The sequence below is a fragment of the Syngnathus scovelli genome, chromosome 8, assembly GCF_024217435.2.
Source record: "Syngnathus scovelli strain Florida chromosome 8, RoL_Ssco_1.2, whole genome shotgun sequence".
NCBI classification, from domain to species: Eukaryota; Metazoa; Chordata; class Actinopteri; order Syngnathiformes; family Syngnathidae; genus Syngnathus; species Syngnathus scovelli.
The window spans coordinates 15,026,550-15,049,920 of record NC_090854.1 but is presented as its reverse complement, the minus strand read 5'-3'; the positions used below and the strand labels follow the sequence as shown (position 1 = coordinate 15,049,920).

General features: G+C 41.3%; 2 protein-coding genes across 6 annotated transcripts in view; both read right to left on the bottom strand.

Moving 5' to 3' along the window:
* Window positions 1-1,924: 1,924 nt before the first annotated feature.
* Window positions 1,925-11,797, bottom strand: tmtc4 (transmembrane O-mannosyltransferase targeting cadherins 4). Its single transcript, XM_049728499.2, has 19 exons — window positions 11,553-11,797; window positions 11,396-11,455; window positions 11,084-11,291; window positions 10,834-10,949; window positions 10,274-10,490; window positions 7,814-7,901; window positions 7,635-7,735; window positions 7,126-7,218; window positions 6,755-6,916; window positions 5,927-6,129; window positions 5,611-5,785; window positions 5,296-5,427; window positions 5,142-5,221; window positions 4,966-5,073; window positions 4,756-4,897; window positions 4,314-4,428; window positions 2,489-2,601; window positions 2,355-2,424; window positions 1,925-2,158 (listed from the first exon to the last, which is right to left on the bottom strand). The coding sequence occupies exons 3-19, from the start codon at window positions 11,243-11,245 to the stop codon at window positions 2,010-2,012; spliced, it is 2,226 nt and encodes a 741-aa protein (XP_049584456.1). The 5' UTR covers window positions 11,246-11,291; window positions 11,396-11,455; window positions 11,553-11,797; the 3' UTR covers window positions 1,925-2,009.
* Window positions 11,798-22,073: 10,276 nt separating this feature from the next.
* The window catches only part of nalcn (sodium leak channel, non-selective), a 42,976-nt gene continuing 41,678 nt past the window's right edge, over window positions 22,074-23,371 (bottom strand). For all 5 annotated transcript variants that reach the window (XM_049728276.1, XM_049728277.1, XM_049728275.1 and 2 more), the window contains one exon: window positions 22,074-23,317. In XM_049728276.1, coding sequence (XP_049584233.1) covers window positions 23,175-23,317 — 143 coding nt within the window. In that variant the 3' untranslated portion in view covers window positions 22,074-23,174. The remainder of the gene's footprint in view (window positions 23,318-23,371) is intronic.

The window sequence follows — 23,371 nt, the reverse complement described above, 5'->3', positions numbered from 1 at the left end:
TTTCCCCCTCTTGAGTTCCAAAAGAACTCCACCTGGGATCAGATCCGGTTGATATCATTATGATGGACAATCCAAGCGGGTAAAAGGTGTGCAATGCTGAGCGAGGCGAACAAGGAGAGGACTTCATAAGCCGCTAGTATCCCATCTTTTATTAATGTCACTCCCTGGGAAGTCTCAGGTTTTGCCTCTCAGTCAGAATGTCTAATGAAGATGTGAGCGGACGGACCGGTGAGTCCATCCCTTTAATACCAGACATATTTTATGATAATGAAAGGTATTCAAAGAATGATGGCGATAAAAGTGCACTGCCCTCCTCTCATTGACACGACTGCACAGCTGTGCAGCGGCGGCAGCAGCAGGCGCCGAAAGAGAAGGATCTCTGGCAAAAAGTAAAGAAGGGGATCCGTAAAGTACATTAAGTCAGCGACCGATGTTTCGTACGTCATTACAGCGCGTGACTGACTACAATAATAGTGTGAGGACGAAGCGCTCAGTCTTGAATGTCACCATTTAATCCTGTTCTGTCTGCAATTGCTCCATAGCGTGGAACTCTGGTGACCTTTACACTAGTGGACTTGAAAAAGCTGCAGTGTTCTATGACAGTCTTAAGGCACAGTCATCATGGCCAAAAATATTGGGACCCCTTGTGCTTCAGATAATGCAATACTTCTCCCAGAAATGACTAATTATAAATTTGGTACTCGCGTTTATTGTTTTGTTTGCATTGTAATGACACACAAAAAAAGTTGAATAGAAAAAATAAAAATAATTTGATCACCCACACACTCTCAAACTGGACCAAATTATTATAAGGAATAAAGCGGAATTCTCATATTTCCATAATCATCACTTTTCAAGAGAATCCCAAAAAGTTTGCTCGACCACTTGCATTGCATCGTAAAAAAAGAGCAAGTCATTTCCAACAATTTTGTCAATACGATGTAATTCCATATTTTCTTAGTATGATGATGGCTTTGCAGGCGACTAAGTGGGTCTAAGGCCACCCACTGATTGATTTCATTATTCAATTAAGAGCTGCGTCCCGAGACTTTTGTCCATATGGTCGACATCCCGCTATTAGTTGCATATTTAGGGGGATCAAATATCAAATACTACCCCCCATGGAGATGTGAAGAATAAGAAGTTGAAAGCATCAAAGTAACAAGTGGTGCATTGTACTGTAAGTACAAACAAACCTTAAAATGAAACCAGCCCTATCGCATCTTCAAAAAGTTCCATGCTTAGCTGAAGGAAGCAGGTGAAAAAATAGAAGTGTATTGACCTTTGAACCCGGGTGCACACTTGTTGACTGATGTTTCACACTGAGGTCGCTTGATCCCTCGGCTGTGTTCTTCACTATCTGTGTGTGTGTGTGTTTTGTCCCCAGGGGAGAGCATCCCCAGTCCCCCCCCCGCCCCCCTTTCTTTGAAGCTGCTGTGTTTTCATGAAGAGTCTGCCATCGGTTTCCTGTCCTCTGTGACCTTGTGTCTTCGTGTGGACACACAAAAAAAAAAAAAACTTTCTCCTATTAGGGAGTGGCCGCAGGGTAGCAAATAGCCAAGTGCCATCGCATTGACAAAGAGCTCGGCAAAATAAACCAAAACAAAGAATACCGCGAGGTGTGATCATCATTCGTGTCATCACTGACTAGTCATATGGTGTAAACTTCCACTTACTGTATACATGGGTAGTTTGTGTCTAGAGGACAAGGGTCAATCCAAGTAAGGATTTTTTTTTTTGGGCCTCACACATGTGGCAATGTTGCGTCCAGCTGAGACAACATCGTGCAAAGGCCGATGGGTTCCACATGGTGATCATCAAGCGGAGCAGCAGTAATAACAACAGTTAACACAGCGAGAGGCTGACACCTGTGTCGTCTATGACACACGACAATCTAATTAAGAAACATCACACGGGAAGGAGCTAGGAAACCACCCTTTAATTTAGATGTAAAAATCAGTTGGATTGCGAAGAGGAGTGTTTGATGTCGGCAGCGGATGGGCGTACCCTCAGGGTGTGTGGCGTTTGCGCTGGTCCAGTTTGCGTCGGAGCATGTTGTAGTTGTCTCGTGTGCCCGGGGCCTTTGGGTCCAACTTAAGAGACAACTCGTAGTGTTTCTGTGCCAGTTCCAGTTTGCCCCAGCGATGGTAAAGCACAGCTGCAGAAGATGCATGAATATTTATTTAGGGCAAAAAAAAGTAACCTATCATAAGTTAATGTGCTTTTAACTTTGGCATGAAATAAGCAAAGCTTTATGAAAGCTGTACAACTTTATGTATCAAAATAAACAAATATGAGTCTAAAAAAATACAATTCAAATGATTACAAACATATAAAGTGAAGTTAATTGTCACCTAAATTGCCATGGCAGCCAGCTGCATTTGGGTTGATTTGGAGAGCGTTGAGGAAGAAGCCCTCTGATTCCTAACAAATGAAGACACAAATATTACTTCTTTTTTTTTCCTGAAATAAAAAGTATGCTACTCACCTTGTACTTTTCTTGCTTTCCCAGTACGTTGGCCAGTGAAAACATGATGGTGTGGTCGTTTGGGAGAAGCCTCAAAGCTTCTCGTCCAATCATCTCCGCTTGGCCTAAGTTACCTGGATAAGAGGGTGGAGCTTCAGTGTTTAAATGTTTTTGGTGTCTCAGGCGGGCAGTGGCACTATGTAAAATGAATACATAAATGGGAGATGACGTAGAAATAAGAGATCAAGGTCATCAAAGTAGAATTTGCAGTCAGCTAACAAAGTGCCGTCATTCATGTTTACTTTTTTCCAAATGGCTGCTCCTGTCCTTGCCCAGAAAGCTAAATATCAGGCTAATGAACTGGTATTGGTATCATAGTATCGGAGCATTTTTTAGTTCGAGTATTGACATACGGAATCGGCATACTGGTATTGGTATTGGTATCTGCATATTCTTGTACAAGATGTATTGCATAGGTGTGAACCGCTGACATGTTTCACAAAACCAGCTCAAATTACCCCAAACAAAATGTTTTGAGAAAGAGATGGTCCCATGGTCATCAATTAAGGTTACAAATGTGTTAAATTTTTTGCATTAAAGTGTGTTTGATCATTTTAAAAAAGACTGGCTGAGGCGAGCGAGATTGTGTGTTGACAGACAGAAGTTAAGACGAGCAGCTTGCACATAGTAATGACACACAGCAACTGTCAGCTTTTATTTATTTTGGGGATGGAGCATTCACCCTGTGCACACACGGACGAGCGGTTTGGTCCCTAATTAGGGATGAACACAAGGCCCGACTGGGTTATTGATCTCTGTCACCGACCCGTCTGGTGTCTGCCCGCCCCCCAAAAATGGAGGAAACAGACAGGCAAGCAGACAGTCCTAAGTCACGAGACTTTTGTTAGGGGAAAAAAAAAATCCACAGAGAAAAGCAAATACCACTATATACAACATACCACTTTCCCTTTGAAAGTAACACCCGTTATTCTTTTCTCTTTTTTGTTTGTTTGTTGGTGAACAGGGGAAAGGGCTATGATTATTTCAGTCAGATTTGCGGATGGAGGGAGGGGGGCCTCTCGGAGGGGCACTGCTCTGGCTGTGCTCACCCACGTTTGATCAGCAAACATGCCGGGCACTGATTGGATGGCTGCAGCGCCCTCCAGGGAGACTCCGCCTCCCCACGGGAGCACCTCCCCGACAAAATGGCTGGTGCGTTCGGAAATCAGAGCATTCTCCACACGGCGGGGAGGAGCGCCTTGAGAAACTCACAAGACAAAAGCCTTAATACATAAATTTCAAGCATTGCTGATTCTCGCTCTTACGCTCTAATCTTGTTGGGCTGCTTTGATTTGCTTCCACAGGACACAAACGATGACAGTACTTGCCCGCCGACGCCGGGACACAAAAACTAAGGTCTTTTGTTAATGTCAACAAAATATGAAAACATATTCACGGGCAGACGGAAGTGATCACGGAAGTGTTTCTAAAATAATGAGGATGGACAGATGGATTATTGTATTATGAATAAGGACGGACTGACAATGACGGAAGGGTGCCAAGGTCGCAGAAGGACGAATGATGGATTGGCAAAATTTGATCAAATTCCCATCACTGGTTGTTATCGTTGTTTGTTACTCCAATACTAGTGTGCAACCAGAAGCAAATTCTTTGTGTATTTTTTTACATAGTTGCCCAATAAAGATGATTCTGATTCTTGTACAACCAAGTAATGTTTGAATTGCTAACCAAAACAGCAGCGTCTTCCAAAGCATGGCAAACTTATGTGTAAAAATTTTTTAAGTCAAGTTTATAGTATATTAGGTATGTGCGTGGTTGTGCATACCAATGTTGTCCAGTAGAATGACCATGTTGTTCCACGCCAGGCTATGATCAGGTTTTAGTACTGTCGCGTTCCTCCATGCGTTCAGAGCATCCACGTGTCTTTGTTGGTCAGCGTACTGGCAGCATGAAAACAGAATATCAACATTTCATTTGGTATGTACAGTATCGTATGCGTTTTAGAATGTGACACTGTGATTTTTACAGTGAAATCTCCTGAGGTACTTTTGGAGAACCAATATGTGATTAGACTGTGTGAAATAGTTTAAAATTATTTTTTAAAATGAATTAATCGGTCCTTCTGGCTAATTTAATAAAGGCCAGGAATCTTTGGAATGACATTTGCAGAGCAGGACGTTGGATTGGATCCTATTAGTTTCAGGAAGCAACCACACCAAGACCAAAATAATTTCTGGAATTTCAGTGGAAAGCGGCCTAATTCTCACCAAGCGTCCCAAGTTGTAGTAGCAGTCGGGATACTTCTTCCGGAAGTGGATGGCGTTCCAGTAGCTCCTCTCCGCTTGCTCAAACTTGCTCAAACTGTTTTGCACGATACCCAGATTCATCCATGCGGCAGCGAAATCTGGTCTAAGAAAAAAAAGTGTTCTCAACGGTGGGCAAAGCGCATTTTTTTTGTCACATTGCTCACAACTTACTGGATTGAAACAGCTTTGGATAGGAGCTGCTCCGCCTCCATCAGCTCGTTCCTCTCCTTGAGGATGTTACCCAAGTTGTTCATGGCGTGCACGTAGGTGGGATGCAGCCTGCAAGACATGCACAGAGCATTTTTCAATATTTGATTGGAACGTACCAGTGAAAATTAAACGCTAACCTGACGGCTTCTCTGTAATAGCTAATAGCAGTTGTGGTGTTGCCTCTGTCAGCCAAATTCTTTCCGACGTTGTAATGGACCTGAACAATCACCGCGCTATTAATTTCAATATGCAACAACATTAAAAAGAAAGGTGTTTTTTTTTTTTTTTTACCTTGGCATTGAGTGGGCACACGTTCAGTGCGCTGGTGAAAAGGCTTTGCTCCGACCGCCACTGGTGACTGCGGTGGGCACAGCGAGCCACAAATGTGACCATCATGGCTAAGATGTAAAAGTAAAATATCTTCTGTATGGAGAAAGAAATATAAGCAAACTTTAGATTACAGAGCATCTAAATTATATTCATCTGGAAATGTTTGCTTTTTTTCAGTCTGTCAAAGTGAGCCACAGAGGTTTTTGACAAGCAAAGGAGGAGAAAGAGCTGATGCAGATGTTGCTATGCCTTATTTGGGCACAACCCGTTCCCCACCTTGTACTTCACCCAGCGGTGGCAGCAGCGTGCCAGGGCGCAGGCCAAAAGGAGGCAGTAGCCGGATGAAGGCAGGTAGAGCACACGCTCGGCAATGACAAAGCCCACCCGAAAAAAGATGTTGCAGGCCGGCAGAAATGGGACCACCAGCAGCACCAGGGACAGACTTAGGGTTCTTGGTCAGGAGAGAGGACAGTGAAATGATTACATAAACGACCACACAGAGTAAAAGTTGTCTGATAAGAACCAAGATGAGAAGGCGCTGTCTTCATAATCAAGCTCACTTCTAGACGTAGAGATGGTTCCGCTCGCTTACCTTCTCTGCTGGCTGTCTGGTGAGCACAAGGCTTGGCCTACCAAGCCTATCAGGATGCACCAGAGCAGGAGCGGCCACACCACCCTCCAATCGGTGGTTGACTTAATGAGCGGCACGCAGCCCATGGACCAATCAAAACACAGCCACCAGGGACACAGCAGCAGCCAGCCATTCAGGGCGTAGTAGTAATTATAGTTGACTACCTGTCAATCACCAGAATGGGAGGCGATCAAGAGGGAAGAGTAAAAATCATTTTAGAACTATGGAGTAATATAAAATTAGATATTTAATTGAGTTTCATTATTTTCTACAGGCTCTACAAATCATTAGACAATGTCAAATAGTGTATGCAAGTACATACTCAATGTACAGTATAAACTTGGGCTAAAAGATTTTTTGAAAAATCAAATTGCGTTTTTTTTCCCTCTGCTCAGTATTGTTTATTTTTTTCACAGGTCTGTTTCTATGTATTTTTAATAAATATGTACAAAGCAATAAATTAATTTGTATCAAAATGAAAAAAATCACTATACATAAATATTAATGCTATAATAAAATAAAGGAAAATTAACAATGAATAGTTATGAAACAGTTTATCTACTTTGTACTACAGTTGTTAACTTACTAAACACTTTGACAGTCTTTTAAATGTTTTCTTCAAGAGAGAAAAATATATTTTTTTGCATTTATTTCCTTCCGCCATGCAGAAACAACTCAAAATTTAAAATACGAGTGAGTTACCAGTATCGGTCTTGCGAGACAGGGATTTATCGATAGCCACAATAAAAGCTCTTTTAAAGACAATAACGGCTACCCAGTCTTACTCACTCTAAGAAACATGTTCTCCGCGAACGAAGCGGGGTTGTCCACTTCAGTGAACGCCGGCGGCCCAGTTCCCATGATTCTCCAGCGGGTGTAGAGCATGAAGAAGCCGCCTAGAGCCATGAAGGCCAATCGAATAGGCAGGCCCGTCCGCAGCATCTCGCGTGCCTGTCAAAAATCATTACGTACATCATATACAGTACATAGGTACATACATAATGCATGCATGTGTGTGTGTGTGTGAGAGCCTCCCCAGACCGATGGAGTCTAATTAACGGAGCTTTGCATACGCAGTGTATGCAATGTGACGTTAATCATACGAGGGAGCGCATGATTTCTGACAGAGCGGTGTGGGGAGGCGGGGTACTGTAACTCACATTAAAAGGGGTCTTCCTGAGGACTAGCCTCTGGCTCAGTTCATACACGTCAACATTGCAGATGAGGAGTACATCAAAAGCAGCGTTTACACCCTGGAGGTAAAACGCAAAGACACGCAAGAGGGACATTTATAAAATCATATAGGTCAGTGACAAAAGAAAGCATTAGCTCCAATTACAGTATTGGGTTACACATAGGTCAATATGGATGCCAGCCTTCACTATCTCCAGTCTAGTTCTTCCACATAAAGAGACAAGAGAAACTCTTACCCATCTGTGAGATTGTTTTAAATATTATGAAATGTTACCTGATTATTATACAGAAGAGAAAGAAATACTCTTTTCAATTTGAGGATTTTGACATTTCATAGCTTAACTTATGACGCCCAATGTTGTGATTTGGTACGACTGAATAAAACGGTCTTTAATATTAATAGATTTGTTGGAATAGAACATAAATATCCCATTGCTGCAAACTTAAAGCATGATGAGGTGGAAGAATTTCATACCAAGACGGTGATGCCTTGTTCTTTACAAAGCATGGCGGCAGCGCACAGCGAGAGGCTGACTGCAATCCAGGCCACAGAAAAGCCGCCATCTTTGTCCGCACCTGAAAACAAAACAAAAACATCGAAAAATGGTGTGGTTGCTCAAATGGAATCAGTGCGGTCTTGTTGAACAAACTCACCTTTGTTGAAAGCTTTACAGTATGTGAGGAAGGAGAGATGAAAGAAGAGCGCACACAACAGGTCCGCCCGACCTACGATGCCTGCCACCTTTTGTGGAGAAATGCAAAAGACCACACAAATAATATTACAACTCGATTGCCCAAAATTATGTTGACACAAAACCTTTGCAAACTGAAACCTAGCCAGCGACATGTTTTGTGGCCTAATTGAAGGAAATTATATTTAGATTTTCATTCAAATATATTTTATACACATTTATATGGTTTAATGTTCATCATAACGTGTTAATCACCCTAACAACAATATGGCCAATGACAAAACTTAATTTTCCACCATTTGTCTGTGCAATTGCTTTCAACGCAACATGGACGGAGAAGTCCAGTATAACTTTGCATCACTTGCTCGACCCAATGCTGGTCCTATTTTGCTGAACTCTACCCTCATACCAGCCTTCACCTTTGCCGAATCTATCTTATCTATACTTTTTTTTCTGTGTCTCTATTATGGCTTTGAAAATAACCTCTTACCCGATGCCCTCTTAAAATTCCCTAAAATTCAAATGAAATATAACAGGGTTTACAGGTACTGGTGTGCACCTGTTGCAGCTCTGACACTACCATCCAAGACTTCACCCCTGCCCCCCATTCAGTATTGGTGAATACAGACAGGTGAAAAAAAGTCTGACTTTAACAGAAAATGCCAACCTCCGCCACGAATACCCCCTCTGCAGGTGTTAAATTGCTGGGTTGACCTCTATTCAGCGTTGCTCATACAGAAAAGTGATGTAGGCAGGAAATTAGGTGGAAAATACCTAGCTTTTGCCGGAACTGTACAAAAGGGGTCCAGACCACCTGCGTTACGGCTCTGGTACTAGCTGGAAAGATGTAGTTGAGCAGCATCTCCCGATTTCATGCTTTTCTTTTTTATCTATCTATCTATCTATCTATCTATCTATCTATCTATCTATCTATCTATCTATCTATCTATCTATCTATCTATCTATCTATCTATCTATCTATCTCGCTGTCGCTGTTATGACTAATAGCCTCAGATGAAGTAAAATGATAAATAAAGTCAGAACAGCAGCAAAGGGAAAAATATAAAAATAGTTAAAAAGGAGAATATGGAGAAAAAAAAAAAGCAACAGACACTGAGCCACCATTGTTGCGGTTTTGATGCAACCTGCAAAAGCATAAACTTGCCATGTTGACTTTGAACTGCCTTTCCACAATGATCGGTAAAGCGACAGAGGCACTGTAAAAGAGGTGAATCTATTTTTCTTTTTTGGCCGACTGCCTCTGTCATTTCACTTTTATTTTTGTATTTAGTTCCAACTGTAGGAGTACTCACAAAAGGAGCAAAGGACTTCTCATTAATGTTAACATGTGACTCCATACAGTGTGTGGGTACAGTTTGGTGAGCATCCTGGGGTTGCCTGCTTTGATACATGCAGCAGGCCGGCCTGAGCCAACCGCGTGCCCGCCGCACCATTCTCGCCCTGCATGATTAAAGCGAAAACGAGAGAGGAAGCCGGCGCCTTCCAGCCACGCTTCACAGCAAACACACGCAGGCGTACATAGCAGGTCAATAAAGATCCTATAGCGAGCCGTCTGCGTTGTCCACATGCACCTTGGTCCCAACGCTCCCAGCTGAGACGGCCCGTTTGTTCTTGGCCTGAAACCACTACATTGTTTACTGTGGAAAAAGCTCAGGATGACACAGACACCGTCGCGCTGTTGCAGGGCAACTGCCTTGTTAGTTGACAGCCCCAAAATAAAAATGGGATGCGGCACAATTTCTCCGTAGGGGATCGTTTCCTGGTTAAATTCAAAGCGGCGAAAGGGATCTGGTTTAATTGGCAACAATTAACGTGGCGGGGTAGCAGGAGTCCAGATTTCAGAGCTCTGGAATAACAAATGAAATTGTTGTAATTTACTGTTCCAGTTGCTTTGTTCCTGTTCCCTATCCTTGCCGACTTTGGGTGAGACGTCAGCCGATTGAGGGCAAGACAAAGAATCACTCAGACCTATGGACAATGCAGCGTCTTCCATCAACCTAACATAGTCTTGCAATTGGAGAGGATGAGAAAACCCACGTAAACTTGACAAGAAGAAGCAAAAACCAAAGAGGAAGACCAGCACCAGAATTAGAACCCTCAACCTCAGAACAGTGAGACGGATGGCTGCGCTAATGACTCATTCATCTTCCCACCTGTTCTTTTGTTATTTCATTTTCTATTGTTTTTGTTGAAATTACAGAATCCTATTTGGAATTTCGCTCTGATTAAAAAAATAATAAATCAGAAGCTACTCACTAGTTAGTTCCCCAGTACTTGAGTATTTTTTTAATGAATATATGTAATTATTTGGAGGATTACTTTTTACTTTTCCTTGAGTTACATTAAACCGAACCCTCTGAAGTAAGTCTGTTCTAAAAAAAATCTATTTCCTGTTACTTACGCTTTCCGTGTGGACGGGGTGTGCAGCGAAGAAGAGCGCGGCCAGCAGGGAGGTCTTAGGAGCACGGTTCAGTCGGCGAGTCTTTTCATCATAAGCCAGTCCACCAATCAGCAGGGCGAACACATCCACCATCAGGGCGGAAATGACGGCATGGAGGGCGATATTCAGCACGTGGAAGCCCACGGGATGCAGGCCGCCTGCCAACATGTAGTTCAACCTGCAAAACCACAGGTTTTAAAATGTTGCTGTGACATGATTGGTCGGCAACTAGTAAACCAAATCTGTAGTTTCCTTTTCTGTATGAAGGATTCACTTGACGGACTGAGCTAACAAACTGTTGCTTTAATAAAGTGTTAAAACAAATAAAGTGTTAAAACTGATAAACTAAGGAATGTTTACATCTGATTAATATAAAGGTGCATATAAAAATTGTAATGCTATTTCTGTATCACGCTCATAGGTTTGATCAAATGATACCTTGGCAATCAGAACCAAGCACATTTTCTATTTTCTAAAGCTTGCTAATACTGGGTGTGCTGAAGCTGCAGAAGAGTACACACCTAAAAGTAAAGACAGTGAGTGGTCTATAGGATTTGTGACTGGAGTTGCTGCTCAGGTTGCTTCCCCAGAAGTCATTTTTCCAAATGTTAGTCAAGGGTGTTGTTGGCTTCAAGTCCTGCCACAGACACAAGAAACACATTTAACACTGCATGTGTCTAATATGTAAATTTAACATCAAATGTCAAATGCCCTAGTTAGTAAATAGTATAAACAAAACTATATACACATTGAAAAATAAATGGATAAAACCTTGTTGTTGATGATTGCCTCCGAATCGTCAAACACGAAGTCCCCATCATAACTATTGATAAAGCACAGCACTGCCACCAGAGCCACAGTGATCTTGGCCTGAACAGGACCCAGCCTGGGGAGGGGGACTTCCTCATCCCAAGGAACCTCAGACAACGCCATGATGATGGATCAGCACCTAGTTCATTCCTTAGCATCGTCCAAATTCCTGAGGACACACGGATGTTGGCATGTATTGTTGGACCCCATTACATATTAGGTAAAAGAAAAAACAAACAACTTGTGCACGAGTGGCAGGTTGCATTGTCTTACCTATCATTTGTGCAGCTTCGTGACAGGTTGCATCTTTGTGCTAGCTTCTTTGGCTGCAAGCTGAAGTAGAACACACAACCCGCCAAAGGCAGAAGTGCATGCAAACTCATTACATCAAAAAATGTTTCTGAAAAGGTTGTATTGATGGGTTACTTACACGCCAGTGTTGTGCTATTTAGCATTAGCATGTTTCATCGGATGCTGCTAAGATCATTATTGTTCGGGAGGTAAACGCACCCAACACACTTTAATCAGTGTTGGTATTGCTTGGAAAGTATGGGAATTTTTTTTTTTTTTAATTTAAAAATCTAATGGCAGTTTGATTGCAAAAGGAATCCTTCGCAGGGAGATGACTGCAGGATGTAAACAAATAGTCACGCGTTGGCTTGAGTTACTTCCTCATACGTCAGACTCACGTGGCTATTTTCAACCAATGGATGGCTTAGTTGTGACGCTGCCGAACTAAGGGGCAAAAAGAGGAGCGGAATCAATGAATTTGTAATACGGAGTTAAAAACATACGTACAATATTTTTTTGCCAGACAAGGGTTGTACAAGTTCGAACTTGAGGAAAAAACACTTCATAGGAAATGCCACGGGTATATGGCTTGTTATTTTGTTCCCCTGCAGGAATTAATATGCATGCACTAAGATGTGCAAAATGCCTTATTGGAAAATAAAATTAACTGACATGTTTTTTATTATTATTAATACATAACTTACAAAAACAGTCAACAATCACATTTTACACAATGTTGTCTTCAATGAGCCTAATGTAACATGCGTCTTTTGGGAAAGTGGGGGGAGATATTTTTACAAAACCCACAAAATAACAAGGAAAACATAACTCCACAAAGGAAGATCATATTAACCACCATTGTTTCCCACATTAAGTGCCATTTCTTTCCAAGTGAACAAAACAGAAAGTGCCGATAATTTTTTACAAATGTACAAAAAATTTGATGGCCTTATTTCAGGTTTCTAATGAATATTAAATATTAAATGAAGTCGCGCTGCAAAAAACTTGAAAGCCAAAGACGAAGACCGAAACTTTTAATCTTGTCTCTGATCACAGCAGGTGTCACAATCGGATATTCTCCATTGTGTTGTTTATTAATAAAATTGTTTGTTAATAAAAACTAAATTCGTATTTGGCAGCCCATTTCAATTTGTTTGTTGGGTGACTCTGGTCCCCGAACATAGACAAAGATACTACCAGTTGTCCGTAGAGAATGAATCGCTTTGATTGTGCACTTTTAGATACAAAAGAATTAATGAAATATGCATATGTCACCAGCCCCTTGTGTGGCGATCCACTGGGTTTTGCATTAAGTTGTTGTGATGGTGAAATTCAAAGTCAGCCAAGGTACAAGTACTTTTTTTCTCATTAAATATTCCCTTACTTAAAGTCAAAACACGGTCAGTGAAGGAATCACTGCTTTGTCTCAACCATAACTTTGTATATGTGTGATTTGCCTGTATTCATCTGATGTGCCAAATGCCAAATAATTTTGTTCCAGAGGTTTTTCTGAATTGTCTAATTGTTGTTGAATAATATAAACAGGCTGGTTGGTAGGTTAGTAGTTTAATTGTTACCCTTTGCCAATAATCTTCTATCATCTCCATCCAGTCATATTGGGACAGTCGTAATCTCGATGCTTTTAACATGCAGTAGTGTTGCTTGTACTAAAACGAGATCAGGATCATTGCCACTATCCCGCATGCAGTTGCAATAACACCACTCGTGATGTCACTTAGCTGATGTTACACGCACTCCAAGTACAATGACAGCTGCTGCTGTAAGATTCATTCACATCCACACAGTGCCACGAGGAAGACAAGTCGCCCGCTGCAGTCAACTCGAGTAAAGACTCGCTCGTTAATGAGCCGTGAACGTGACCAAGTCGTTTCGTCCTGATTGGAGTTGTGGCGTGGTGGCCTTCACAGTTGAGGAAGATGGGAAATAGCTGGCAATAATGAGGGAGAACGCAGCAGGCAGAACACAGAAACCATCACTTAAAGAGCCAAAATGGATGGCCGGATAAGATGATAGAGGCCTGTTCTAATAATAATGACAGATAAGCGCAAAGTCAGCATCCTCTTGTTAAAATATCATTTTACGTAGCAACACCTTGATGAGCTCGTTATAAACTCAGTGGGAGAATTTTATGACCATATGACACTCAGCCGACACTTTACCTTGCCATCCTGAGAGATGCATATTTTGGGTTAATTGACAAGGAGACAAGAATTTGATACATTAGATGCCATTTCACCACGAGGGTGGTGGCCATTGGGAATTTGGGGAAATTCACGGAAGGCGAGTCCATTTCAGGGCCCGTCAAACCCTCCAGACGATTACATTTCGGCACATGGCAGCCTCATTGATAGGTCGGCGGATCTGAGAGAGGATGGGTTGCTCTGCTGTGGGAGTGATCAATCAAGGCCAATCAAAGTGGTCGTTCTAATTCCTTTTAAATATAGCTTCTTTTAGTCACACACGAGTGTTTCAACATGGGACATTTGCGAGACTATGCCACCCAGTAGCTGAGATCATCCACAATGATCATACAATATATCTATCGTACAATGTTTCAGAGGGTTTAATGTTGACATATTTGTGAAAGAAATATGTCACATTAGACCTGCTGTCTTCCCTGCGATGTTGTCTGATGTTATCTGAGCTGGCCGAAAGATTAGATTAACTTTCGCGGATGCTCTGTCTATGAAAATAACACCTATAACGTTTGTTCATTCACACGAAAAATGTGAGACTGGGAAATCCATCTTTTTCAGCTCAAAATTTTTGTAGAATGTTGCACAAAGGGGCATTGACAATCAGTTGGCTGGGGGAAAAATATACAATATTTGATGTAAGAATTCAGACTTCTCTAGCTTAAGCTTCAAGAAAATCCATAGCTGTTAAAAGGCTGCTGTGTATGCTCCGTGAATGCGCACGAGTGATGCAAAGCATTCAGCCATTATAAGTGCACATTGAGATAACCTCTCTTTCTGCTGAAGGACCCTTTTGTTCTCTACGTGAGGCCGAAGGACAGCCAGGTGGGGACGGCGATACACTCTGATAAGGGCTCTCACATCAAGACGAGTACCCGGGGGACTGGCGTCCATTGCGGGATCACCGGGCAAGGCCCTCTGCAGGAAGGCATTTGATCCGATTAGATTTACATTTTGCTGCCATGGCATAGCAGCAACACGCTTGTGTAGAGTGCACACTTTATTATTTGCTCCATACAGCGTTAATGTTTCATGTTGCTATATGCTTTTTTCCAGTAAGATCTAATTATAATGGTAACAAAATAAATGAGTCTATACTTCATGAACATACCTGAGATCATGGTAGACTTTGTCATCACCAAAATGTGTACCAAACATCTTTGAATAAGGCTTTATTATATATGCACATTAGAAACTTGTGCATGCCAGTCCACCATTATTAATATCGAGTCAAATATGTTTAAACATACCGTATTTTCCGCACTATAAGGCGCACCGGATTATAAGGCGCACCTTCAATGAATGGCCCATTTTAAAATTTGTCTCTATATAAGGCGCACCGGATTATAAGGCGCACCCTCAATGAATGACCCATTTTAAAACTTTGTCCATATATAAGATATATACATTTGGCTCGCGGGCCAGACTTTGGACACGCCTGCTGTAGTGGCTCAATATTGGTCCATATATAAGGCGCACTGGATTATAAGGCGCACTGCCGGCTTTTGAGAAAATTTGAGGTTTTTAGGTGCGCCTTATAATGCGAAAAATACGGTAGATATTTACCTATATTTTGGGCAAGCATACCTAATATTATGAAGTTTATAATAAATAATTGCGCTAGTTTGTAGTCCTATTTTAGAACTGTCAAAAGGTGCGCAGGTATACCTAATGTTATGTCTACTGATTGTATACTTCATACCCGTCCAAACAGCCACATGAGCCAGAATGTTTGCTTGCCTCGAGACAGACACAGATATTAAGTCCTGTCCTATTCCATTAACTTAACCCATCGACTCCACAGGTGTCTTTGGCCCCTTAAATGACAGCGCTATCACAACACATCAAGACTCAGAATGGAAGAGTGGCAGCACCCAGCCAGCAGCTTGCCCAGTGTGGGCCCATGTGTGGAAAGATGGGAGGGATACTGGGATTATCCGCTGCAAGCCCGACAACTACTTCCATTCAAGAGGTCAAAATAAAGAACCCGAGAGATCGTTTGAGAAAAAAAAAATGTGTGAGACCTGGTCTGTGATGTGATCCCCGCTGTTGCCTTCTCCCCGGTGATGCTCACAAAAGTGTTGCGCCTAAAACCTTCTTGTCTACGGCACCCCCGGGCTCCCAGATGATTGACAGCTTGTCACATTATCTTACAGCCGTGCTAGTGGAGACAGCGAAAGGGAGAGCAGGAACAGGCGCGAGAAGTGATACTGGGGTTAGTGCTAAGAGCAGACACACACCCTTAGGAGCTTCCAGTACACCGTGTAGCAGCTGCAAAGTGAAAATCTGGTGCGTGTGCGTGTGTGTGTATGTGCGTCTCTGTGTGCTTAATAGAAGAGCCCAGATGTTTTTGCATCAGGTGTAAAGGACAATCCACTATTCCTTGATGAGATGATCATCATACTGTCGGATATTTTTTGTGCAAGTTGTACCTGGAATTTGTTAAAGGTATGACTTTACAGTCATATAGCCCAGTAAACTATTGGTCAGTTACAGAATTTGTTTTGTGGCATTAAAAGATATTCTGCAAGAGTATTTTCTGGATTATAAATCACAGTTTTTTTCATAGTTTGCCCAGTGGTGCGACTTATACTCAAGAGCGACTTATGTGTGGCTAATGAAGTTCACCCATGCTCTGTTCTACAGGATCAATCATATATCATTTTCATAACATCACCAAACACAAATACCACTCTGATCTTTAGCTTTACTGAACATTTGAGTATGTGGCTGCTATCATGTGTGTTCATGCTTAATGGCACAATATAGCATTTAGACACAAAATAATGTAAGACATTAAAAGCAAAGTAGATTGATTATTTGACCCAAGTTTGCTGACCTCGGAAACCTACCTGGTTAATATACAACTACCATTTCTTAAATGAATTCAGGACCCATGCCATTATTTATAGTAGTTGAGCATAATTTCAAAATTTATTCTACAGCTTAATTCAAAAGGGCTCAGATACATTTGGAGAAATACGTAGATACACAATTTTATTGGTTGTTTAGTTTCACACTTGGTGGGTGGGCACAATTTCCCCATCATATCTTGTTTGAAGGCTTAACAAGACACAACCTGACACAAGAAGACCTCAAAAGCTTCCAAGTACCAACTTTTCAGAAGTACCTGTCATTCCATTTGTGACAAAGCGACTTATTGTGACGTTTATTCGCCATGAAATCTCACCGTGTGACTCGTTGCAAAGATTTAGAATCTCATCGTCACTCGAGGTCAATGACCGTTGGCGACATGGAGAGACAGAGGTTGACGTTCAGGCCATCTCAAAATAGAAACAGCAGAGGTAAAACCTTACAATATATGGGAATCATGTAGGCAGATGTGCTTGCCCACATGGGTTGGGACCTTTCAGGGCTCGGGCTAGCACAGGTTTGCTTCTCAAATTAGAATGACGGCTGTCACAATGCAACTCGTATCAAGTTCCAGAGATGGAAGTGACAGCTGAATGACAGTGACTTGTTGCTGCTGTTGTCAGTTTTAGGTTGTGTCTACCCCCTCCAAAAAAGTTAATACTATATATATATTTTATGATTAAACAATTTCTTATTTTGTACCAAAAAAATCAATGATCATTTGAATAACCGTGATTTCAAATGTTACTAAACTAATCATGATTAACATTTTATTTCATAATTGAGGGGCCCTGCTGAGAGGTGTAGGCTATACATCACTTGACATTCCACTTAATTTAAAAAATAAAAAAATAAAATAAAAAAATTGCCCCTTCTTCCCCTGTCTGCAAGGTAGCCTTAAACATAAAGACTGTGCATGGATGAGTGAGTCAACAAATTACCACAGCCACTAAACGGGGCAAAAAAAAAAAAGATCTATATCCAGCACTAGTCCTTACCTCTTTTTGTCTGAGGCTTTTAAATAAACATGATCTTTGCTCATTGCATTTAGTTAAGCGCGTCCCTCCACATGCTTGACTGCTTGTGTCCATCAACTCGAGGGAGCCCAGCTAACACACATGAAACCCGCTACAGCTGCTGCTCTAACCTTTGAGTGTCTCCTAAGGAGCGCAGTGATATTTGCACTTAATAAAATTATGCCTACCGGGAGAATATGCCGCTGACATTTGCCATTTGTCAAGTTGAGGTGGCAGCGAGAGCTTTATGAGTCATTAGTGTTCCGGAGTGTGTGTGTAAGACAGAGAAAGACAGAGTTAATCAGTCCACAGTGACAGTCAATGTTGAATGTAGTGTACAGGAAGGAAATATTAATTGTCTTTATTCTTTTCATACAGCTATATAAGGAAGAGAGCTATCCACAAAATTATGTCTAATTTAATTACAACAGATGAAAAAAGATTTGTTTGCAACAGCTCAGGTAGAAGCTGTCAATTGCAATTTTCCATCTTGTCTGTTTTACGCAGCCAATCAGGATGTGAAAAGAGATGCGAATCAAATTTGCTTAACAAATATAACTTCTAACTCGTCACCTGTCACATATTATTGATCCATAAACCGGGACACACATATGATACGCACAAACCTGTGCACACATAGTCAAATATAATATAAGAGTCAACACGAGAGAGAATAACCTCGTCCTTCATGGTTTGTGTGATGTTGTGATTCTTCTTCCAGACAGTGAAGATCTGATTTGGAAAGACACAGATTTTTGGTATTTACCGTGACAGCATCACAGCAAATTATTTGCACAGTAAGGACAGAGAAAGAGGTTGATGGTCCAATCTCTGTGACAATCATTTTCACATCTCCAATTTACCTTGATATGAATTGCAATTGAACTGCTGAAACTTTTAAATATTGTGATGCAAGTGCAATGCATTATGGGACAGATAAGTTTCTGATTGCCCATATAACATTTTTAGTGTGATTGAAAATGCTGCATCTGATCATAATTTTAATCTGAACTCTTTTAATCTAATCAAAATTCGAAAACACTGCAATTTGCTTTATCGGTTTTAAATTAGTGTTAGCTTCTCACCTGCTCTCATCTATTTGCATTTTTGTCACTTCAGAACTTTTAAACATGTCACTTTGTCATTTTGATATATTCTTCCCCAGTGCTCACAAAGCAAAGTCACTTCTTCTGCAATTACCTTTTATTATGCACTTTCCCTGTAATGTCACATCCATTTTCTGCTCCCTCACTCCCAAACGACCATATGCATGCGCAATTTAGCATAATAGCAGAATTAAAAACACAAAATTATAAGGTAATGTCTCACCAAGGGCTATACATAGTCACATTAAAAACGCTTTCTCAGTGATCTGTAAGATTGCTCTCTGCGGGAAAATTTAATTGTTTGAGCACAGCACCCCCTGCAGGTATGCATTATTTTGTGCTAATAATACCCTGCATGTGCATGAAGTCTTAGGTAACCTTTCACTGCAATTACAGGCCTTTCTGCTTTGATCGGTGGGTAATTGAATTGGGTTAAGCACGTATGATTTCTCTGTGAAATTTCCACCCATATTTCAGTCTCGCCTGCAAGATTAGACAAAGCACCGGTGGCCCTGTGATTAAAGAAGCCAGGTGTACAAGTAGGGAGGCAAGAAACCAGAATCACTTGAATGGGACTGATTAGGTATTTAGTGAAAATTAGATTTTGCTGCTCGGGTGACAAAGTGCGCCGTCTCGTTTGGTGCTCTGCGTTCAGTGGGGTGGCAATCGACTAGCGCACAGATCGAAAATGACTTTTTTTTTAAACATTTCCACAGTGGTATAAACCTGGGGGTACATGCCAAGCATGAAAGAGGATTTTTAATTAAATGATTTGATTTTTTTTTTTTGGAAGGGGGCCAAACAATGAGGGAAAAGCCTTTTTTTTTTTTTTTTTACGTCAAAAACTAAACTCATTTAAAACTATCGACCCCTATACGACAGGGTTTCCAAATCTGCTGTCTTGAGCCCAACATGGGTCGCGACAAAGCTATTAGATCACGGAGAGTAAAAGGCTGTAATCTACTCGAATGATGCTGGCATGTAAGTTATTGGCAAAAAGGCTGTTGGATTCATTTTTTGCATTGGTGTATTGAATCTGACAAAATTCAAACACGTAATGACTAAAAGTAGACAGCAAAAATAGAAACCCTTCGAGGCCATATCTATACAGTATCTGTCTCTCTCTCTCTCTCAAGATGATATTTGGCTGCGACCTCACACCAAAAAGCCAAAAGTGCGAGGTCAAAAAGTGACACTTTGGTCTTCAGGGAGTGACAGCTGCGGCCAGTGGATAGGCGCCAAGCGACAAAATGGAAAACAAGCAAGCTTTTCTACCTTCATTTTCAGTGGAATGGATTTTAATCAACACATTATGCCAGTTGTTAATTGCTTTTCCCACCTGCTGCTAAAATAATTAGCTACTTTTTCCAAATTATTGTAGTAATAGCCATCTGGTTGGAAACGCATGGACAAGATCAGGCCTGGACCTGGCAGGAAAGCTGACAAGACATGCGATGCAGGCGGTCGGTTGCTACCTTATCTATAAAGCAAAGAATTTTGGTTGTTTGTCTCCACTCGCCCTGCGATTGGCTACAGCGACCTGTCCAGGGTCTAACAGACCCCTACCCAAAGGTTGTTGCTGCTTACCCTCAAACATAATGAGGAAAAATGGACTAAGCATTGATTATTTAGGTGGTGTCGCACTAGTTTAATTTGTGACGAGTGATCGTCACATGGTGTGTATTAGAGAAGTCAATATTTGAGGAAATAGGGTATTTATGACTAATTTCACTTCAAGAATTTGCATCTTGAGTAGAATGAGAAAAGGTGCGTTCAGTAAAAGTGATGGTAGGGATCTTAAGGTAACATCTCACTGGGAAGGAAACAAGCCTGCGCAGCCAGTGGTGGACTTTAATTATAGGTAATCTCCACTTTCAGACAGACACCACACTTAAGAACTTCCTGGCCAATTACCAAAGTGCCTTAAGTAAGCTGCGGACATGCATGATGGAAATTGACGGGCGGAGGGGGGGGGGCTGGGCGAAAAACAACGGGCCCCGTATGAAGCGGCGTCTTTCGCAGAGGCAATTAAAAGACACAAATGTTACACCACGCAGGGCTCAAATGAGAAGAAAAGAGGAGAGAGGTGCTTTGATGAGTCGGTTGTGAGCTTAGTAGAGCTTAAGAGGCGATGGTGGCGGAGAAGAAAAGGGCGAGCAAAAAGGGGCAAATTAAAGACTGTTGATTAGCGCGAGGCCCGATGTCACACTGTTTCCCTACAGGACCATATGTCGCTCAGAGAACTCACTCGTCGAGGGCCTGGAATGTGCCACAAAAAGTCAAGATTTCTATAGAACGACTGGGTGTCCCACCGGCAGCTGATTCTCTGCTGCGCTCCGTCGCGTTCATTATCACGAGCAAGGGCCCGTACACACTTGATGAGAAATTAGCAAGCTTTTGAATGGACAATCCAAGAGCCTGTCTCCTTTATTGGGCTAATTATGTGTCTAACAAGGGTCCTTGTTAAGGGGGAAACGCTCAACTCTATGAATTTGAGCACATTAGTCAATTGGTTCTGAAACTAACCCTGAGTGTCAGAAAGAAATTGTAGAATACAATTTGAGGACAAAAACAAGTTTAAAATTGATGCACACTAAAGTATGTTTGTGTCTTCTTGGATTCCATTTCAACAATGCAATGAGTCCTGACTTGTTTTCATAAGATGCCACTTTTAACAACTTTGTCACAATTTAAAATCTGTCTTGAGCATATAAAACTAGTGCTGGGGGGAAAAAAAAAAATCTGAGGTCATGGACTATATGGAAACAGATTGAACTATTCCTAACCACTAAGTGGTGGTGTCATACCGGAGCAGCTTAATAAAAAAAATGGCTTACCTTGCTCATCATTTGACTCTAATGAGGAGATCATTCTCATTTTTGTGTGCATTATCATCCCGGCCTTGTCAAAGCAATTGCATTGCTTGCATAGAATCCATCTACGGTTCTGTAATTGAATGAATATTTCTTCTTCACCAAAGTACACTGAAAAAGAACAGTTTGTTGAATTTATTTTACCAAGTGGTTGCACAAAATAAAAGGATCAAAATATTTTTGGGAGTAGAGCGATAGTCAATTGCAGTAAATATTCTGGAATGAACAATAGCATCTTTGAACTGCTCAACTGCACTTACCATCTGGTTTGTTTGTTTTGTTTCCCAATGGACTCTGGTAGAGCCATTTATTTGGTCAAGTGGTCATTTGGGGTATTTGGAGTGCATTGTTCTCCATAGGAAAACCAATAAAATTACACAATTAGCAACTTACCAAAGTTGTGATCACTCAGTGATCAGCACTCAGTAGAATGCTGACTTCCACCAAGTGGCACTAACTGTGTCCTGTGGGTGGCCGTAATTGAGACGTATACGATCCTTGATGCATCTGAGTTTGAGGGAGATTATGAATTGAAAAAGTCATGTGATATCAGTATTTACAAAAATAAACTACTCTTCTTCTTTATGAATGACCATAAGCCTTTAATTAGAAGATAGGTTTGTAGAGATTTAATAATATCCACAGTCTTATATATAATCTATTTTTTTTTCAGTGAACACTTCAGATAACATCAGTGTGTGTAAAAAACTGAGTAAAGCTCCAAATAATCTTAATAGCTGCATACAAATACATTGGGGGACACTATGCAACATTACCAAATCAAATCGCTAATAACAACACTCCAAAAGTGAAGATAAGGTAATACTCGGCGTTGTTGTGAATCACGAAAGTAATATTCAGTCGGGCAAAGATGTTCAGCTTCACGCACTTGTTTAAACACATTGCTATTATTCCGATCACCAGTTTATATAAGTGAGAATTTAAAGTCAGAATTCTCACTTTAAAGTGACTTTGTGACTTTAAAGTCAGAATTCTGATTTTATTCTCAGAATGCTGACTTTAAAGACTTTAAAGTCAGCATTCTGACTTTAAAGTGAGAATTCCCACTTTAAAGTCAGAATTCTGACTTTATTCTCAGAATTCTGGGAATACTTGGCTTTGTTGTGAATCACTAAAGTAATATTCAGTCGGGCAGGGATTTTCAGCTTCACGCACTTGTTTAAACACAATGTTATTATTCCGATCACCAGTTTATATAAGTGAGAATTCTCACTTTAAAGTCAGGATTCTGAGAAAAAAAGTCAGAATCCTGTCACCCCCCCCCCCCCCTTTTTTTTTTCCACTGGCCCTAATCCTCTTCTGTATCTTCCGTACAGACGTCTATAAAGTGACCATAAGAAAATCCATATGCATATGATAAATAAAGTGAAAGCGACATGAAAAGAGCCTTGCAGCTGAATACACAAACAAGAGCAGCTTTTCCTTCATCGATCCAGCGTGTCCTCGTCTCTCACACTTGCCAGATGTGCCTACAAAGCAACATTTGCAGAGGACAGGAAATATGTTTCCCAGAGGTATCAGCTTGACGTTTTGGCTAAAATAGTGTCTCTAGATTCAAAATAATACAGTTTCTTCATTGACCCGGTCAGGAGTCAACACATACATCCAAGGTCATTAAAGGTTAAAAAAAAAAAAAAAGCACAGTGCCGATAGACCTAAATGTCGATGAGGTCGTCGCCGCTCTCGTCGCTCTCCACTGTCAGCTGACGGGTCCACCACTTCTTCACCTCTGACCCCGAGGAGGCCTCGTCGTTGACAGGGTTCATCTTACAAACGATGGATTTGACGCTGGTGCGACCTGACACGAACACGCACACACAGATGAGAAAATACATACTAGGGGCCAAAACCT

Excerpts from the sequence above, each read along its gene's own strand:
- tmtc4 (XM_049728499.2), bottom strand. The coding sequence starts at position 11,245 with ATGGCGTTGTCTGAGGTTCCTTGGGATGAGGAAGTCCCCCTCCCCAGG. Across the intron at positions 5,222-5,295 it reads TGTGCCCACTCAATGCCAAG|GTCCATTACAACGTCGGAAA; the intron begins GTAAAAAAAAAA and ends GTGATTGTTCAG. Across the intron at positions 5,074-5,141 it reads TATTACAGAGAAGCCGTCAG|GCTGCATCCCACCTACGTGC; the intron begins GTTAGCGTTTAA and ends CATGTCTTGCAG.